Source organism: Micropterus dolomieu, linkage group LG07, assembly GCF_021292245.1.
Source record: "Micropterus dolomieu isolate WLL.071019.BEF.003 ecotype Adirondacks linkage group LG07, ASM2129224v1, whole genome shotgun sequence".
In the NCBI taxonomy this organism is placed as follows: Eukaryota; Metazoa; Chordata; class Actinopteri; order Centrarchiformes; family Centrarchidae; genus Micropterus; species Micropterus dolomieu.
In genome coordinates, this window is record NC_060156.1 from 4085963 (window position 1) to 4099410 (window position 13448).

Sequence of the window (13448 nt, forward strand, 5' to 3'; positions counted from 1 at the left end):
GACACAGTTAGACAGCTCACAGTTGGGTAGCACACCAGGGGCCATAGTATTGTGATTAAAAAGCAATGTTGTTGTTTCATTTACACAAACAAGCAGATGTCTTGTTTTGTACTGCATCTTAAGGTTGAATCAGACAACTTCGGCTTTTAGGAATGCTGACAAAGTCCTGTCGTAGAGCGGTCTCTTTTTTCAGGCTGATTTGTAATGGCCAATCTAATACTGATCCTTTGATTAACGGTAAGCTGTAAAAAAACACACCACTGCACTCCATAAAAACACAGGAATTTATTCTTATATTATTACTATTCCAGCAATAATTTTCGGGTGTGCCACGCCTCTAAATGCTGCTTTTGTGAAGTGTGCATTTGTCAGTCAGCTTTCAGTTTGTGTTCATGCCATTATGTAATTTTGAGATGCTGTCCAAATATTGTCCGGATTATTATGCACTGCACTGTAAAGCTTTATTGTGTAGGAAAACACACATTTTTTATCAACACTGGCTGTTGGAAGGTGCTCAGTATTAAATGATTCGGATCAGGAGCAGAAGAAAAGTAGCTTGAGACATCCATAGTTTGTGCATTCAATTCTTAGAAATACAACACCCAGTACAATGGAAATATTGATGTATTTCCCTCTAGAGAGAATGCCATGTCAAGTTTGTCTTTAATACTCACGAGATTATGATACCGTTGTCTATGGAGAAGCTGTCTGATGGTAGGCCAGCGATGGTCCACGCACGAATCTTCACTGGATCGCCCAGAGAGTTCATCAGAGACATGTTGGGGGAGCACGGAATCTCTCTGCTCTTACAAAGTTTCATCCACTCCTCTGTCTGATCCTGGAGAGGAGTAAATTCACTGGCAATTACTTTATTTTCGCTTTAGCACATGCACAAATTCAAACACGCACGCTAACCTGCAAACCAACAACAGCATATTGCTTGTAAAGAATTCACCTGTGCACATAAATGTACAGATCTGGTTATTAAAAAACAGTACTAAGGTCTATTTAGACAGTCCCACTTAAAGAGAGTGATTTTGAAGGCATGACAGCTAGCAACACACACATGCATAGCCAATTACGTGCATTCACACTCAAAATCATGCACTTGCATGACAAAAATAACATTAACTCTCTTCCTTTCTGTTTTCTAGCATCACAATGGCTCTCCGTGTGAATCAGTACAAAAGATGACCTTTAAACACTGGCTTGGTCTTGGAGACGTGAGGCTCAGCAAAAGAAAAAAGCAAAGTGCCTCGGGACATCCATAGGGTTTCTTTTCCACCAACTGCTCTCAAGCATTTGGCTTATATTGGTCTGAAACAGTGATGGGATTTGCAATGGTCACAGTACGCTTAATGGGAACAAATCATTAGCCTCACTAGCTAAAGAAAATGTTAACTTCAAATGTAACCACCAATATGTCTCTGAATATGTTAAAGAGACTGGAATTTATTATTTTCTAAAACTCTAAACAAAGACTTAAGACAAACAATAGTCCTTAAAAATCAGTGTAAGTGCAGGACCTTAAGTAAAGTTACATAAAGGTATGTAGTAGTTGCTACTAAAGGTCTGGTCTGGACAAAATGCACAGCAGAATGTTTTGGGTGAGGGTTCTACATGTAGCCTATGAGTATATAAATAACTGTAGATACATATTGTTTTATTTAATTTTAATTATTTATATGTTGCCATATTCAATATGCATGTACTTATCTGTTAAGTTATGTGTGTGTAGCATGAAGGGACTACAAACTTTGTTTTGTTATATAACCTTGTGTTGCATAATGACAAATAAACTATCTTCTACCTTGTAGTTAATATCCACCTACATGTACGCAGTGACTTCTCCCTCAGTTTACCTGTCTGTAGCTGGAGGTGAAGGCTCCCAGGTAAGCCACTATGCCCGCGGAGATAAGGATGTCTCCAGTCAGGTTATTGTAGAGCTTTCCGAGATTGAAGGCCATTTCGCTCCATCGCGTCTTCTCTCCACCCAGGCCTCCAATAAGCTGCTCAGCCCGGTCCAGCTTCTTACTGCACAGATCCACCTGTAGGACATCAACAGAGTAGAAAAGCAGAAATGTGTTTCAATAGAGCTGTTCTCCCAAGTCAAGGAACAGAATGGAGGTCATGCTAGTCAGAGCATGTTCATGTAATTCAGTAGTCACTGACTTTGGCCAGCTGTTTGGTCTATTATAGCCTCAATAGGTTATGAGTCAACTAAATTGACTGTTTTGTCAGTTCCCTCTTTGTTATCGTGTTTATTTCTTGTACTTTCAACTGGAACTGAACTTACATTTGAAACTCTTTTTTTCATTAAATATCTAGATATCCATACATATCCAGTAGTATTTGTTTTTTGTTTTGTTTTGTTTTTTACATCAAATGATGACACAAATGCAACAACTATTAAACTATAAATTTAAACTATCTACAATCAAACGCTCACACAAACAGATATAAAAAGCACGAACTTGATTCTCCAGATCAGCTTTCTTGTTTTTGTTAGCTTCCAAAGTCTTCTGAAGCTTTGCAAGTTTATCTTGGACTTCCTTGAGGGCAGCCTGCTTTATCTGGAGGCTGTCCATGGCCACCTTCAGCTCCCCCTCAGCGTAGGCCAGCTTCTCCTTCTTCGGAGCCACCACCTTGGCCACTCTGAAGGAGCATTGCATTGAGGAGAACGATGTTTGGGTAAACATTTACAAGATGAGTAACGTCTCAAGCAGTGCAGATTCTTGAATGAGTCGAATGTACTAGATATATATTTGAGCCAGAAGGGAAATAAACACTGTGATAATGGTGACAGAACTGTCAAAACACTGTACGTCATAACATGCCCTAAAGTTTAGGTCATCTTACTCAGTTTATCTGCAGCCATTGTTCCGCAGTTAAAATCAACAAAAACAATTATTGAAAAAAGGGGAAAAGCAATAATTTGGATAAAATCCTCTGTTACAGGCATGCAGTAGTAGCAGGTCATTGTATTTATACCTCCTGTGTATTTTTACAGATCAAATTCTATAACTTCCTGATGTTTTTTTATTCATAGCATATGGTTTTAATATGACATTAATGTGATGTGATGTTATTAGTATTCTTATAGTAGTTTTATAGTGCAGCATTATTATGTGGGGCTGATGCACAGTGCTTTGTGTGAACTTTAAGAGGTAGTTATATCATACTGGGTATATATGAAAACATTTAAGATTGTCGGAACTACATTTCCCTTTAAATGATCTGTAACTTGACTTGGCTTGTTATATTAATCACTTGGGCACACTTGCACCAGAGGAATGATTATTCCCTTGAAGTTACCAATAACCAAGCTTCGTGTTACTCACTTAGATGGATGAAAAGCTCTCTCAAGCTTTGTGACTATGCATCTATTTTCATCTACAGAGAACACAGAAGGATGAGAGCATTACTTACTTGTCGTACTTGTCCATGGCACAAACCCACTTACACAGGCCTTCAGCTGCAGTGGATGCAGTTCGAATCTTCTCCGGTACAAAGTCTGGGTTGGTAATGTACTTGCTGCGGATGATGGCGATGAAATTTGGTGGGATGTTGTCCTTGTCATACTCATGAAGGCTTTGGAGAAACTTCATGTCTCCCAGAAGCTTTTTGGCCGGGCCCCAGAAGTCCTCCACTTTTTTCCCGGAGCCCGAGGGGTCAGGCACACGATCTGGCTTGATGCCTTTGAGAATGCAGATTGCTTCCATCACCAGCTTGACAGCTGGGGGTGGGCTTTTCATGGACTTCACCACTGTGATATCCTGTACACACACAAAAAAAAAACACATCTAAAGGTCTTCGCTCTTTAATTTTCTTTTCCAGTACACCTGGTTTTAAGCCAGATTTCCCTGAGTCTTTATCCTACATGAGTAAAAAAACACATTGCTTCTCTTACCTGAGTGGTGAGAGTATTCAGCGAAGCCAGGGCTGACTCCAGGATAGGCATGGCTACAGCCAGGTCAGCATCACACTCATCCTTGATGGCCTTGGCAGCCATGGCTTGTTCGTTGGCCACGGCCTCATCTACTTTCACCACCTTCTCTGTCTCAGCCACCTCCACAGATTCGTGCTCAATCACCACCATCATCTCATCTACCTCCTTGCTGGCCACACGCAGCTGTGGCTGTAGAGCCTCCAGCTCAACTTGCATAGTAGCCACCTGGTCTGCTGCTGACTTTAGCTTCTCGAGGCCCACCTCATAGCGATGTTTCAACTTCATCACCTCACTGGGTAAACGACAGGGAGAGATAAATTAAATAAGTCCTACTTTTGCACATTTTTTGCCAGGATGTGCTGATCGGACCTTCTTTAACCATGTTTCCAATTCAACTCCTTCATAGCCACAGGAAACTTGATCTATGATGATGCCGTTTTTTTAATCTGAAGTAATAAAAACATCACAAAACAGTCAAACTTTCTTACGCTCTTTTTGTCTTTAGCAGGACCTTGAAGGTGGAAATGAGTTCCAGGTATGAGGTTGGGGTGACATAGTTGTGGCGCTGCAACTCAGCCAAAAAGCGAACTGACAGTTCTATGGTTGAGGTGTGGAAGCTCTTGCACATGTTGATGCAGCCATCTCGGGACTCATCTGTCATCTCAATGTCCTCCAGGAAGCGACAGGCCACTGCTTGCAAGGCATCCTCTGGCCAGGTCTGGTAAGGAAGGAAATATACTGTACTGCCATACATAGTGTATTTTATTCTTGGCTATGATTTTATATATATATATATATATATATATATATATATAAAACACACATTCAACTTGTTTTCATCCTACAACTGGCATATTGTAATGATGCACTAACATCTATGCACTATACATTGTTCCTAACTTTTGATTAACCACCTGAGGCATCTCTTAGTGCGACCAACAGCACACCAGAACTCAACCTACATACACAGTACAGTAAATACACACCTGGAACCAGTTAATGGTGCAGCAGTTAATGAGGGCGGGGAAACGTCTCAGGCGGTTCCTAAAGGCATCTCCGATGGGACTCATGGCCAACACCACATGCAGCTGTGTGCGACAGCGCTCTACAAACATGTTGAAAAGGGACAAGGGGCTGCCATCCGTCTGCTTGTCACGGTCACGCTGCCGGTCCAACACACGCATTCGCTCACAGATATCCTGCTTCTCGTCAAGTGCAAACAGGTTAGGCACCTGGAAACAACCAAAAGATAACGAAATGGTCTGTGTTTGGGTACTGGCTTTGTGAAATACAACACCTTTAAACATTTTCTCCCTGTATCACTATTCTCTCTATCCATATCAACTATTTATCTAATCATATATTTATCAACCATTCGTCCGTCTCTCAAGCTATCCACACATCCATCATTCACTGATCACTCATCAGTTTGTGTTATCATCCCTTAACTCATCCATCAGTCTATGTCCCCTCCTATCCACTTTACCTCACCGGTGTTGAGCAGGTTGCCAATGTCCTCCAGGAATGACTCCATTTTGATTTGAGTGTCTGTGAAGAGGAAAACGCCGTGAGCTTCACCCTGTGTGGATTTCCTCAATATGAGCTTAAGGTCATCACGCCATTCTGTGGTTCCGTAGGTCTTGGAGATTTCCACCTGGAAAAGTTCTGCCTCTGCCATGTAGGCAGCCAACCGGGTGAGAGACTGACGCCCGCTTCCTCCCACGCCCACCAGCAGGGCGTGGCCACTTGGCTGCTTCAGGATGCGGGAAATGCGGCACACGTGTTCGATGGCAAAACGGAAGAGCACCAGATTCATGGGCGCTTTGCTGATGTTGTTATACTCGTCCAGGTGGGACTCCACCACCTGCCGGAGTTGGTCGAGGTTATGCACCTCACGGTAGTTGCGGTCCTCACCCTTGGGGTCGTGAAAGTCGCAGAACATAAGGCTGCGCAGGTCATCCTCAGTGACCTTTCCATCATGGTCCTGGTCCAGATGCTGGAAGAGCTGATGGAAGTTTTCCTTCATGTGACTCTGAGACACCAACTGTACATGGCTTACAAGCCAGCACCGATCTGTGTCGTGAACCAGTCGATCATAGTAAACCCTCAGGACCTGAGGATCAACACGAGGAAGAAAGTGAGAGTGAGAGTGAGAGGCAGATAACGAGAGATAAAGCTAGTGAGAGATGGCTACATAGGAAGTTTCAAAGAAAATACTATGTCTAACAGGCAGGGGTTAGCTTGACTGCAGCTAAATGTATAACCACGTTTTGTATTTTCATGATATTTTTATTTTATTTGCATGTTTAGGTTAATTTAGTTACATAGCTGTCTGGCATTCTATCACAGTTCATTACCTCATGCACCCAGAGCCGTTTGATGACAGATGGTTCATCTACAGTCTCCGGCCGTGACAGGCAGATACCCTGGATGACCCGGGAGACATCGCGCAGATTGAACAAGTAATGGGACTTTGTCGGGGTTGGTAGCAGGTTCTTGGTGGCTTCTTGGTACACTGACATGGTACTAGTAACAATCTGAGACGTCAGAGCTGCAAATGGCTTGGGGAAAGAAAACCTGTTGATGAAATGGTTGATTCATTGTTCAGATCCCATTCAGATTATTGCCTACAGTTTAATTAAGACACTGAATCCATAATTATTTGTTGTATTAATTAAACACTTTCAAAATAAATGAATAAAATATATATCGACACGATGAAGTTTTCTTTTATCATTAGCATTTACAGTGTATTTCCAAAAATACAAAAACTGCCAAAGTGTGAAATTGCTGTCTTGTTAAAATTCAAGTGATATGTCTGCTTGCAGGAGTGGTTGGGTAAATTTGAAACCTATCCAACAGATTTGATTGCTTTAGGACTTGTGGTCTCTGAGGTAAACACTGTAGCAGTGCAGTAAGAGAGGTGAAAAAAGGACACCTTTAAGTCGTTTATTGTTGAAACACAAACAGATGTATAGAATAATGGTATAATACCTTAAGATTTATCCTCTTAATGTTATGTACAACATTGCAGTGTTAGCTGCCTAATGATTTTGGTTAATAATAATTTACATTTCATTCTGTTGCCAACACTACCCCAGGACTTGAAAAGGTTATGCGCCAAATCTCGTGTACTATAAACTGAAGCTCAAAAACAACAAGAAGCACCTTCTGTGCCCCAGAGTGGTTCAGTGGATTATATGTAGATTTTGGATGTTTAGATTCCCAAACATATGAACATCTGTGTCAATTTGGGGAATGTATTTACCGTATGGTGAAATGCCAGTCTATGATCCTGGAGAAGATTGTATACATGGTCTTCTCATCAAAATCATTAATGGTAATCGCGTTGAAGTGGCGCAGGTACCGCGGCGTGACAGGGTTCCGCCCTCCACCTAAGAAACAAGAAGGACAAAATAAATATATATAATCCTGCACACAAATAACACTTCTGATAGCTATGCTGTAACTCAGCACCCAGTTTTTTAGTTTTTTTTTACGGTTACTATTTCTTCAATATATCCTCATCTACAGTATCTGTCTATTTTACGTCTTTATGAGCTAAAGACAATTTTCCACACTGGTGGAGAGTAAAGATCTTGTTTTTTATTCATCAGTTTTGAAGTGCATACATGTATAAAAATATCTTCGAACACGATCTAACAAATTCCACATATTGCTCTCATGCTCTGATGATAAACAATTTACTGGTAACCCCATTCAGCATTTCCACACATTTTTGTGGCCCTACACTACATCCCCCCAGTGGCATAGCAACCACTTGTCTCAGGGTTTCATGAACTTGCACAACTCATCATGATTTGCAAGGCAATCTGAGTCAATATAGTACACTGAAGGGATGTTTTCTATGGCGTGCAGCAGTCACTGTTAGCTTTATATTGATGTGTTACCAATTTTGACAAAGACAACAGGACATAGCACTAGTCTCAATTTGAGACACAAGTTTACATTGGCAGCTTATTTTAGCTAATGTCATAAACGCTACTGAAGTCCATTATCAATGTTATCACTGAAGAGGTAATTCAAAATACAATAAAAATGGGCTCCTCCATAGTTTTCCCTGGTGGAGTTTCTGTGGTTGCCACGTCCATACTGGGAAGCAGCTTAGAAAGGCTAAACAACTGCCAGCACACGCATCTGGAGTAAATACTGTAGCTGTGTGGGCAGCTGACTGTGGCTCCCACCCTCTTTGTCTTGCAGCTGTCGCTGCCAGCTGCCTCAGTGGACAGGAATGGTTTTGTGTTTACACTGGTAGTAGTAGTGGAGGTGAAAGTGGTAAACACCTGCTATTTGTAAGCACCTTAAGGCAACGAAGAGCTCCACAAAATAGATGCTAGTGGTTTGTGACATTGAGTGGACAGCGCTTCAGCAGCAGTTAATAGACAGAGGGGGAAAAACTATTTACTTTACCCACCTCACGACCTGTTTTTTGTCAACCATTCTAGAGCTTTAAACAGTATCATTGCTCTAACAATGGTACTTCCAATAAACTTTAGGGCTGCTACAGTTGCTACTCACCAGGTGGTCCCATGGCACATATGGTCTGGATATCCACCAGGTTGATCATGGAGCAGTCCTTCATGTCATACCAGTTCCAGTGATCCAGCCACTGGCGCAGCAGCTCCACAGGGGGCTGGGCACCATAAACCTCCCTGGCTGGCATGTTCACATCATCCACAAATACCACCTGATAAGATATAACATTAGTATACTTGAAATAAGATTAAACACTGATAATGCCACAAGGTTTGTTTAAATGCATCTCTATAGAAAATAGTGCTTGTTATAAAAATTGCTAAATTTTAATGACTCTCTTCACTGATATGAGTGCAAACTGAAAAACAAACAAGTCATACCAACAAAAACATCGTATGAACATAATAAACATGATGTTACCATTTTCTTCCCCAGTGGAGGACCAAACACTCCTTTGCGCCTCTTATCTAACTTGGACATAATAATGTTTTGGGTCTGGGCAGCTGTAGTCTGGGCTGAAAAGTTGATAAATAATGGGCTGTACACATCCTTCTGCAGCTTATTCAATAGGAAGTCCTGGGCAAGAGATATTAGAAATATGAACACAGATTATCATCAAATCTCATGGTTTTTGGAAGTTTATTGTATATTGTCATGATGGATATCTATACATGTACAACACAATAAGGAAAAGTGGCAACACACAGCACAAATGATAAGAGATATTACCAAGGAAAGTGACACTTTGAAAATAAGTACTGTATGTACATAAGGGGTTACTAATGAAATGTACACTTTGTTGTTGTACAGTATAATGTTTGTACTGTATGTGTGTATTTTATGGGATATTCAAAAAACCTCAAGTGACTTATAAAGGTCTGGGAATGTCATGGACTAATTTCAGCAAGTAAATGTAATCAAGCTCCTAACTTGGCTGATACACACTTGAAAAAACAAAATGATAATTTGGTTGAGTACGTTTTTCATTATTATCACTCTCTGTTCCCAATCAGTATGCCGAACACAGCCTGTATAGGTGGAGTACACCTAAAGTGATACTTTCCTGTTTGATCCTGGTGAATGATTGTGATAAGCTTTATAATCTAATAAAATGTGGCATTTAGTGAGTACTTCATTAGATAAAAACTAGATCTCAGTTAAGCCGTAACAATTACTTTGATATAAAGTAGGGAGTTAGTTGCCCTCTGAGGACATGGTCTAAAGTAATGTTCTGCAGGTCAAAAGAGAAAAAATCAATGACTTTCAGATTTTGCATGAGGGTTTTACAAAAGGGCATTATACTAAAAGCTGAAAGAGGCTTTTAAGAAAGGCCATTTTGATAAAATGCCCTTTTGGACAAATGACCCTCTCTGTTTCTATGAAAACAGAACATACCGTACAACAGAGAACGTAGTCATGGATGATCTGATGCCTTTTACTAGGATTTTTATCTATTTTTATGGTACTTTTATGATCTAACATGAGGGCAGAGCACATGATCCAGCTTCCCCTGCGCACATGTGTATAAGTACGCACACAGTGCTCACATACACGTTTGTGAAGTCATGTGAGTAATGACCTGCATAATTAAAGAGGATTTGTGAAATGAATGATCACAGTGTGCAGCCAAGGTGGATCATCATCATCAACCTCTTGTCTAAATGATAAACCAGTGGCACAGCTTCTCTGGCTGACTGGGGCCAATGAAGGAGCCTTGTGCACCTGTCTTGATGGTACTGGTTCCGCCACCATGCCAGTCATGTTTTTATGGTCTGACGGCTGGGGCTCCTTTATCACTCCTGCCGGATTCAGGATTCAGCCACGGTCTGCTGGTTGCGGCATGGGACAGAGCTGCTCTACCGCGCAGACAGGCAGGAAGTGGAGAACAAGGCAGACTCCCCAGTGAGATGATCTCTATTCACCCTAGACTCTCAAGTTTGAGCACACTAATGGATAAACTAATGAAGCAAAGGAAGGAAGGGGGATTAGCCCTTGATTTAAATAGCTAAAGGTCTGCTGAGAGATAGTCAGTATTCCTCCAAGGTGGCCGTTTCACCCCTGGTGTCTGTAGCTTTGTTGCCTCCAAATGATTTGTGAGTTCAGAGCCTTACTGTAGTTTCCAGAGGTTGGGATAAAATGACTTAAAATATAAACTGCTGAGTCACTCTTAAATCATCTGTTGAATAACCCAAAAGGGTCACTGCAACCATTATACCCTCTTTCACGTGTGAAGAGACCTTGAGGTGTCTCAATTTCTTGAGATATGATGGTAAAAACCATCTCGCTGGTGCTGTTGACAAGACAGGTAGGCAGAGCACCTCATTGTAGCAGCTCGTATTAAATAAGGGTGTCATAAAGTAAGGATCATTTCATGTGCTACTTTTAAGACTTCTTTAATGCCAAAATACATTTAGGACCATTTTTCTAACTAGTCAGCCAGAGAAACAAGCCAGTGCACAACTTGTATTTCACTGCCCTAACAAAGCAGACCAATTCAGCCCATGCTTATTTTAGCTACCCTGTGGAGTTTTTGACCACATCTAACACAATGGAGTTTTAATCAATGGGTTTCAGTTTTGTTTGTATCTTGTGCACATGCACAAGGAATCACATGCATGAGCATGCAGGCAGTGCGATTCCTATTCCAAACAATGGTTTCGTGCTATTCCACTGATCGCCAGTTGGTGGCGGTACAGGTGCCATGAAACACAGCAAAGTGCTGGCAAATATCCATGTAAACCAAAATATATCAGCTTAAGTCAGCTTAATGAGGAAGAATAACAAAAATGCATTTGGGGAGAAACACTGAATGTAAACATACATATTTACTAGAAATCTCCACAGAGTACCCTTAATACAATTTCAATAATTATTGTAGGTTGTCAGCACCTTAAAGACCAATCAGTATGTTATTCTTACTGATAACAGCTAAACTAAATGTTGTCCACTTACGGTAATAATGGCAAAGTACTAGCAAGTCTAGCCTGAATATATTAAAGCTAACTCCTAAGATGGATTGAAAACCAGGCAGCAGCCAAGAGATTCATTTTCCTGTTCACAAAATGAATGTTGTGAAAAATGTGGCTATGGTTGACAAAGTCTGCTGCAGATGGTGCATCTGCATAATTCTTACCTAACTATCTGCTAAATGCAAAATACAATAGTGCTTTCCAAATGCTACGTTAATAAAATAATGCATAGCAGGTGACTCACTGTAATGTAGACACTCTTTCCAGTACCAGTGGGGCCGATGAAAATAGTGGGCTTCTGATGGGTGACGAGGAGCTCCATCAGTGCCATGTAGCGTACTGTGTTCTCAGTAGGCACGATGATCTCATTGAACTGCATGTCTTGGCATATGGAGGGAGCATTCTTTAGTTCATCTGTCCACAGCTCCCACCTGCCGGGGCCCTGAAGAGGAGTTATTCTAAGAGTTATTTTTGAGATATGAAAGGCCACTGTGCTGCTCCCACTCGACAATAACACACCAAAGCTACCAAAAGAAAATGTGACACACAATATGTAGTCTTTGGCTGTATGTAAGAATGTTATGAGCACAAATGGATTTGTCTACATTGTCAGATATAAAACAATACAGGTTATTGTACATTTTAATTTCTAATTGCATGTGACCCTTTCCTTGTATACAGAATTGATTCATATCAATAGCCTTTTGTAAAAAAAGACTATTGATATATGATTATAATAACCCTATAGTAGTCTTGAGTTGTCAGAAATCTTTGTTAAATCCATACCAGCTCTTTTCTTCTAAAGATAAAATTAACAACTGCTATTTTTTTTTACAGAGACGTACTCTCCAATATGAAAATTTCCTTTCAAAATTATCAAAGCCAAAACTGTCATGAATCAAATATAAGCTTGACAATTACTAAAATATAAAAATAGCTACTAAAATTTTACACAGTTCAAATGTGCCATAACCTTTGGGGGAACAAATTTGAATATTTTGTGGTCAACACCCTTTTTAAAACAGATTTAAAAGAAGACTGTATGTTTTTTTCCCCCTTTTCTGTGATAATGCAGCTTTGTTCACCATCCTCCATAATAAAATAGGAATGTCAGTCTGTCTAGTCCACATGTGCTTGATCTAGAATGTAGAGAGGGCTCTCGTGTGTTTGTTTGTCAGCTATAGGTGTAATGATGGTAAAAATAAAAGCTAAGTATAACATAACCATTTCTATTCTTTACTGTAGCAGAAAGATATTTGCTTTTTGGGCCATTCTTAAATATGCCAACCACAACAAAAATCCCCGTGCTATTTATTTAACCTCATAAAGTATGTCACAAATTTCACAAAATGCAACAAAGTACTCTCAGCTGCCCAATTATCCGAAGCAGCCCTACCTCTTTAATGAAGCGATACTGGTGGAGTATTCCCTCAGTGGGCAGGGGCACTGTGAGCTGTTTAGGTGGAGCCTCGACAGTGGCCAGAATGCCATGGCAGGCCCTGGTCTCCTCACTTAAAGGGCCGGTCAGTACCTCCCTTACCACGGCATCAAACTTGACCCGGCCCGAATCATCACAGCTGGCACCCACTGACCACACCAGGCAGAACACAAAGATGCCCTGTATAAAGAGAATGGACGTCCATTGCTGTTTTTTCACCACTAAATTATATTCATTTTTGTCAATTGGTCCAGTGGACAGTTAAGGTGACATTTTAAATTTGACTTAAGTACAAGCATATAACTATTTTCAGGTATCTTAAATGGTGCAGTGGCTTGCTAATCCACACACATTTGGGTTGTAATATTTCTAATGTCAGCTTAATGAGGAAGGAAATGCATGTTTGTTAGGCCTTAAGGATAAACAAAATACATTTTGGTGACAAACACTGAATGTCAATAAGAAATTCCCACAGAGTACCTTTAATACAGTTTCATACAGTGGAGTATAAAGCAACAAAAGTATACAAGTATACAAATATAAATCATAAAATAAAAGCACTTAAATAAAAGTGCCCGTCCATCAAAAGTGTATC

The 13448-nt window shown here is 40.6% G+C and overlaps 1 protein-coding gene across 2 annotated transcripts in view; it reads right to left on the reverse strand.

The window, feature by feature from the left end:
• Positions 1-13448, reverse strand: part of dnah7 (dynein, axonemal, heavy chain 7) — a 78718-nt gene that overhangs the window by 24533 nt on the left and 40737 nt on the right. For both annotated transcript variants that reach the window (XM_046053224.1, XM_046053223.1), the window contains exons 35-48: positions 12812-13033; positions 11660-11857; positions 8867-9022; positions 8489-8657; positions 7218-7344; positions 6307-6526; positions 5436-6062; positions 4936-5181; positions 4438-4667; positions 3911-4241; positions 3430-3776; positions 2475-2655; positions 1863-2048; positions 675-838 (exon numbers count right to left, since the gene is read on the reverse strand). In XM_046053224.1, the coding sequence (XP_045909180.1) occupies positions 675-838; positions 1863-2048; positions 2475-2655; positions 3430-3776; positions 3911-4241; positions 4438-4667; positions 4936-5181; positions 5436-6062; positions 6307-6526; positions 7218-7344; positions 8489-8657; positions 8867-9022; positions 11660-11857; positions 12812-13033 (3404 nt within the window). The remainder of the gene's footprint in view (positions 1-674; positions 839-1862; positions 2049-2474; positions 2656-3429; positions 3777-3910; positions 4242-4437; positions 4668-4935; positions 5182-5435; positions 6063-6306; positions 6527-7217; positions 7345-8488; positions 8658-8866; positions 9023-11659; positions 11858-12811; positions 13034-13448) is intronic.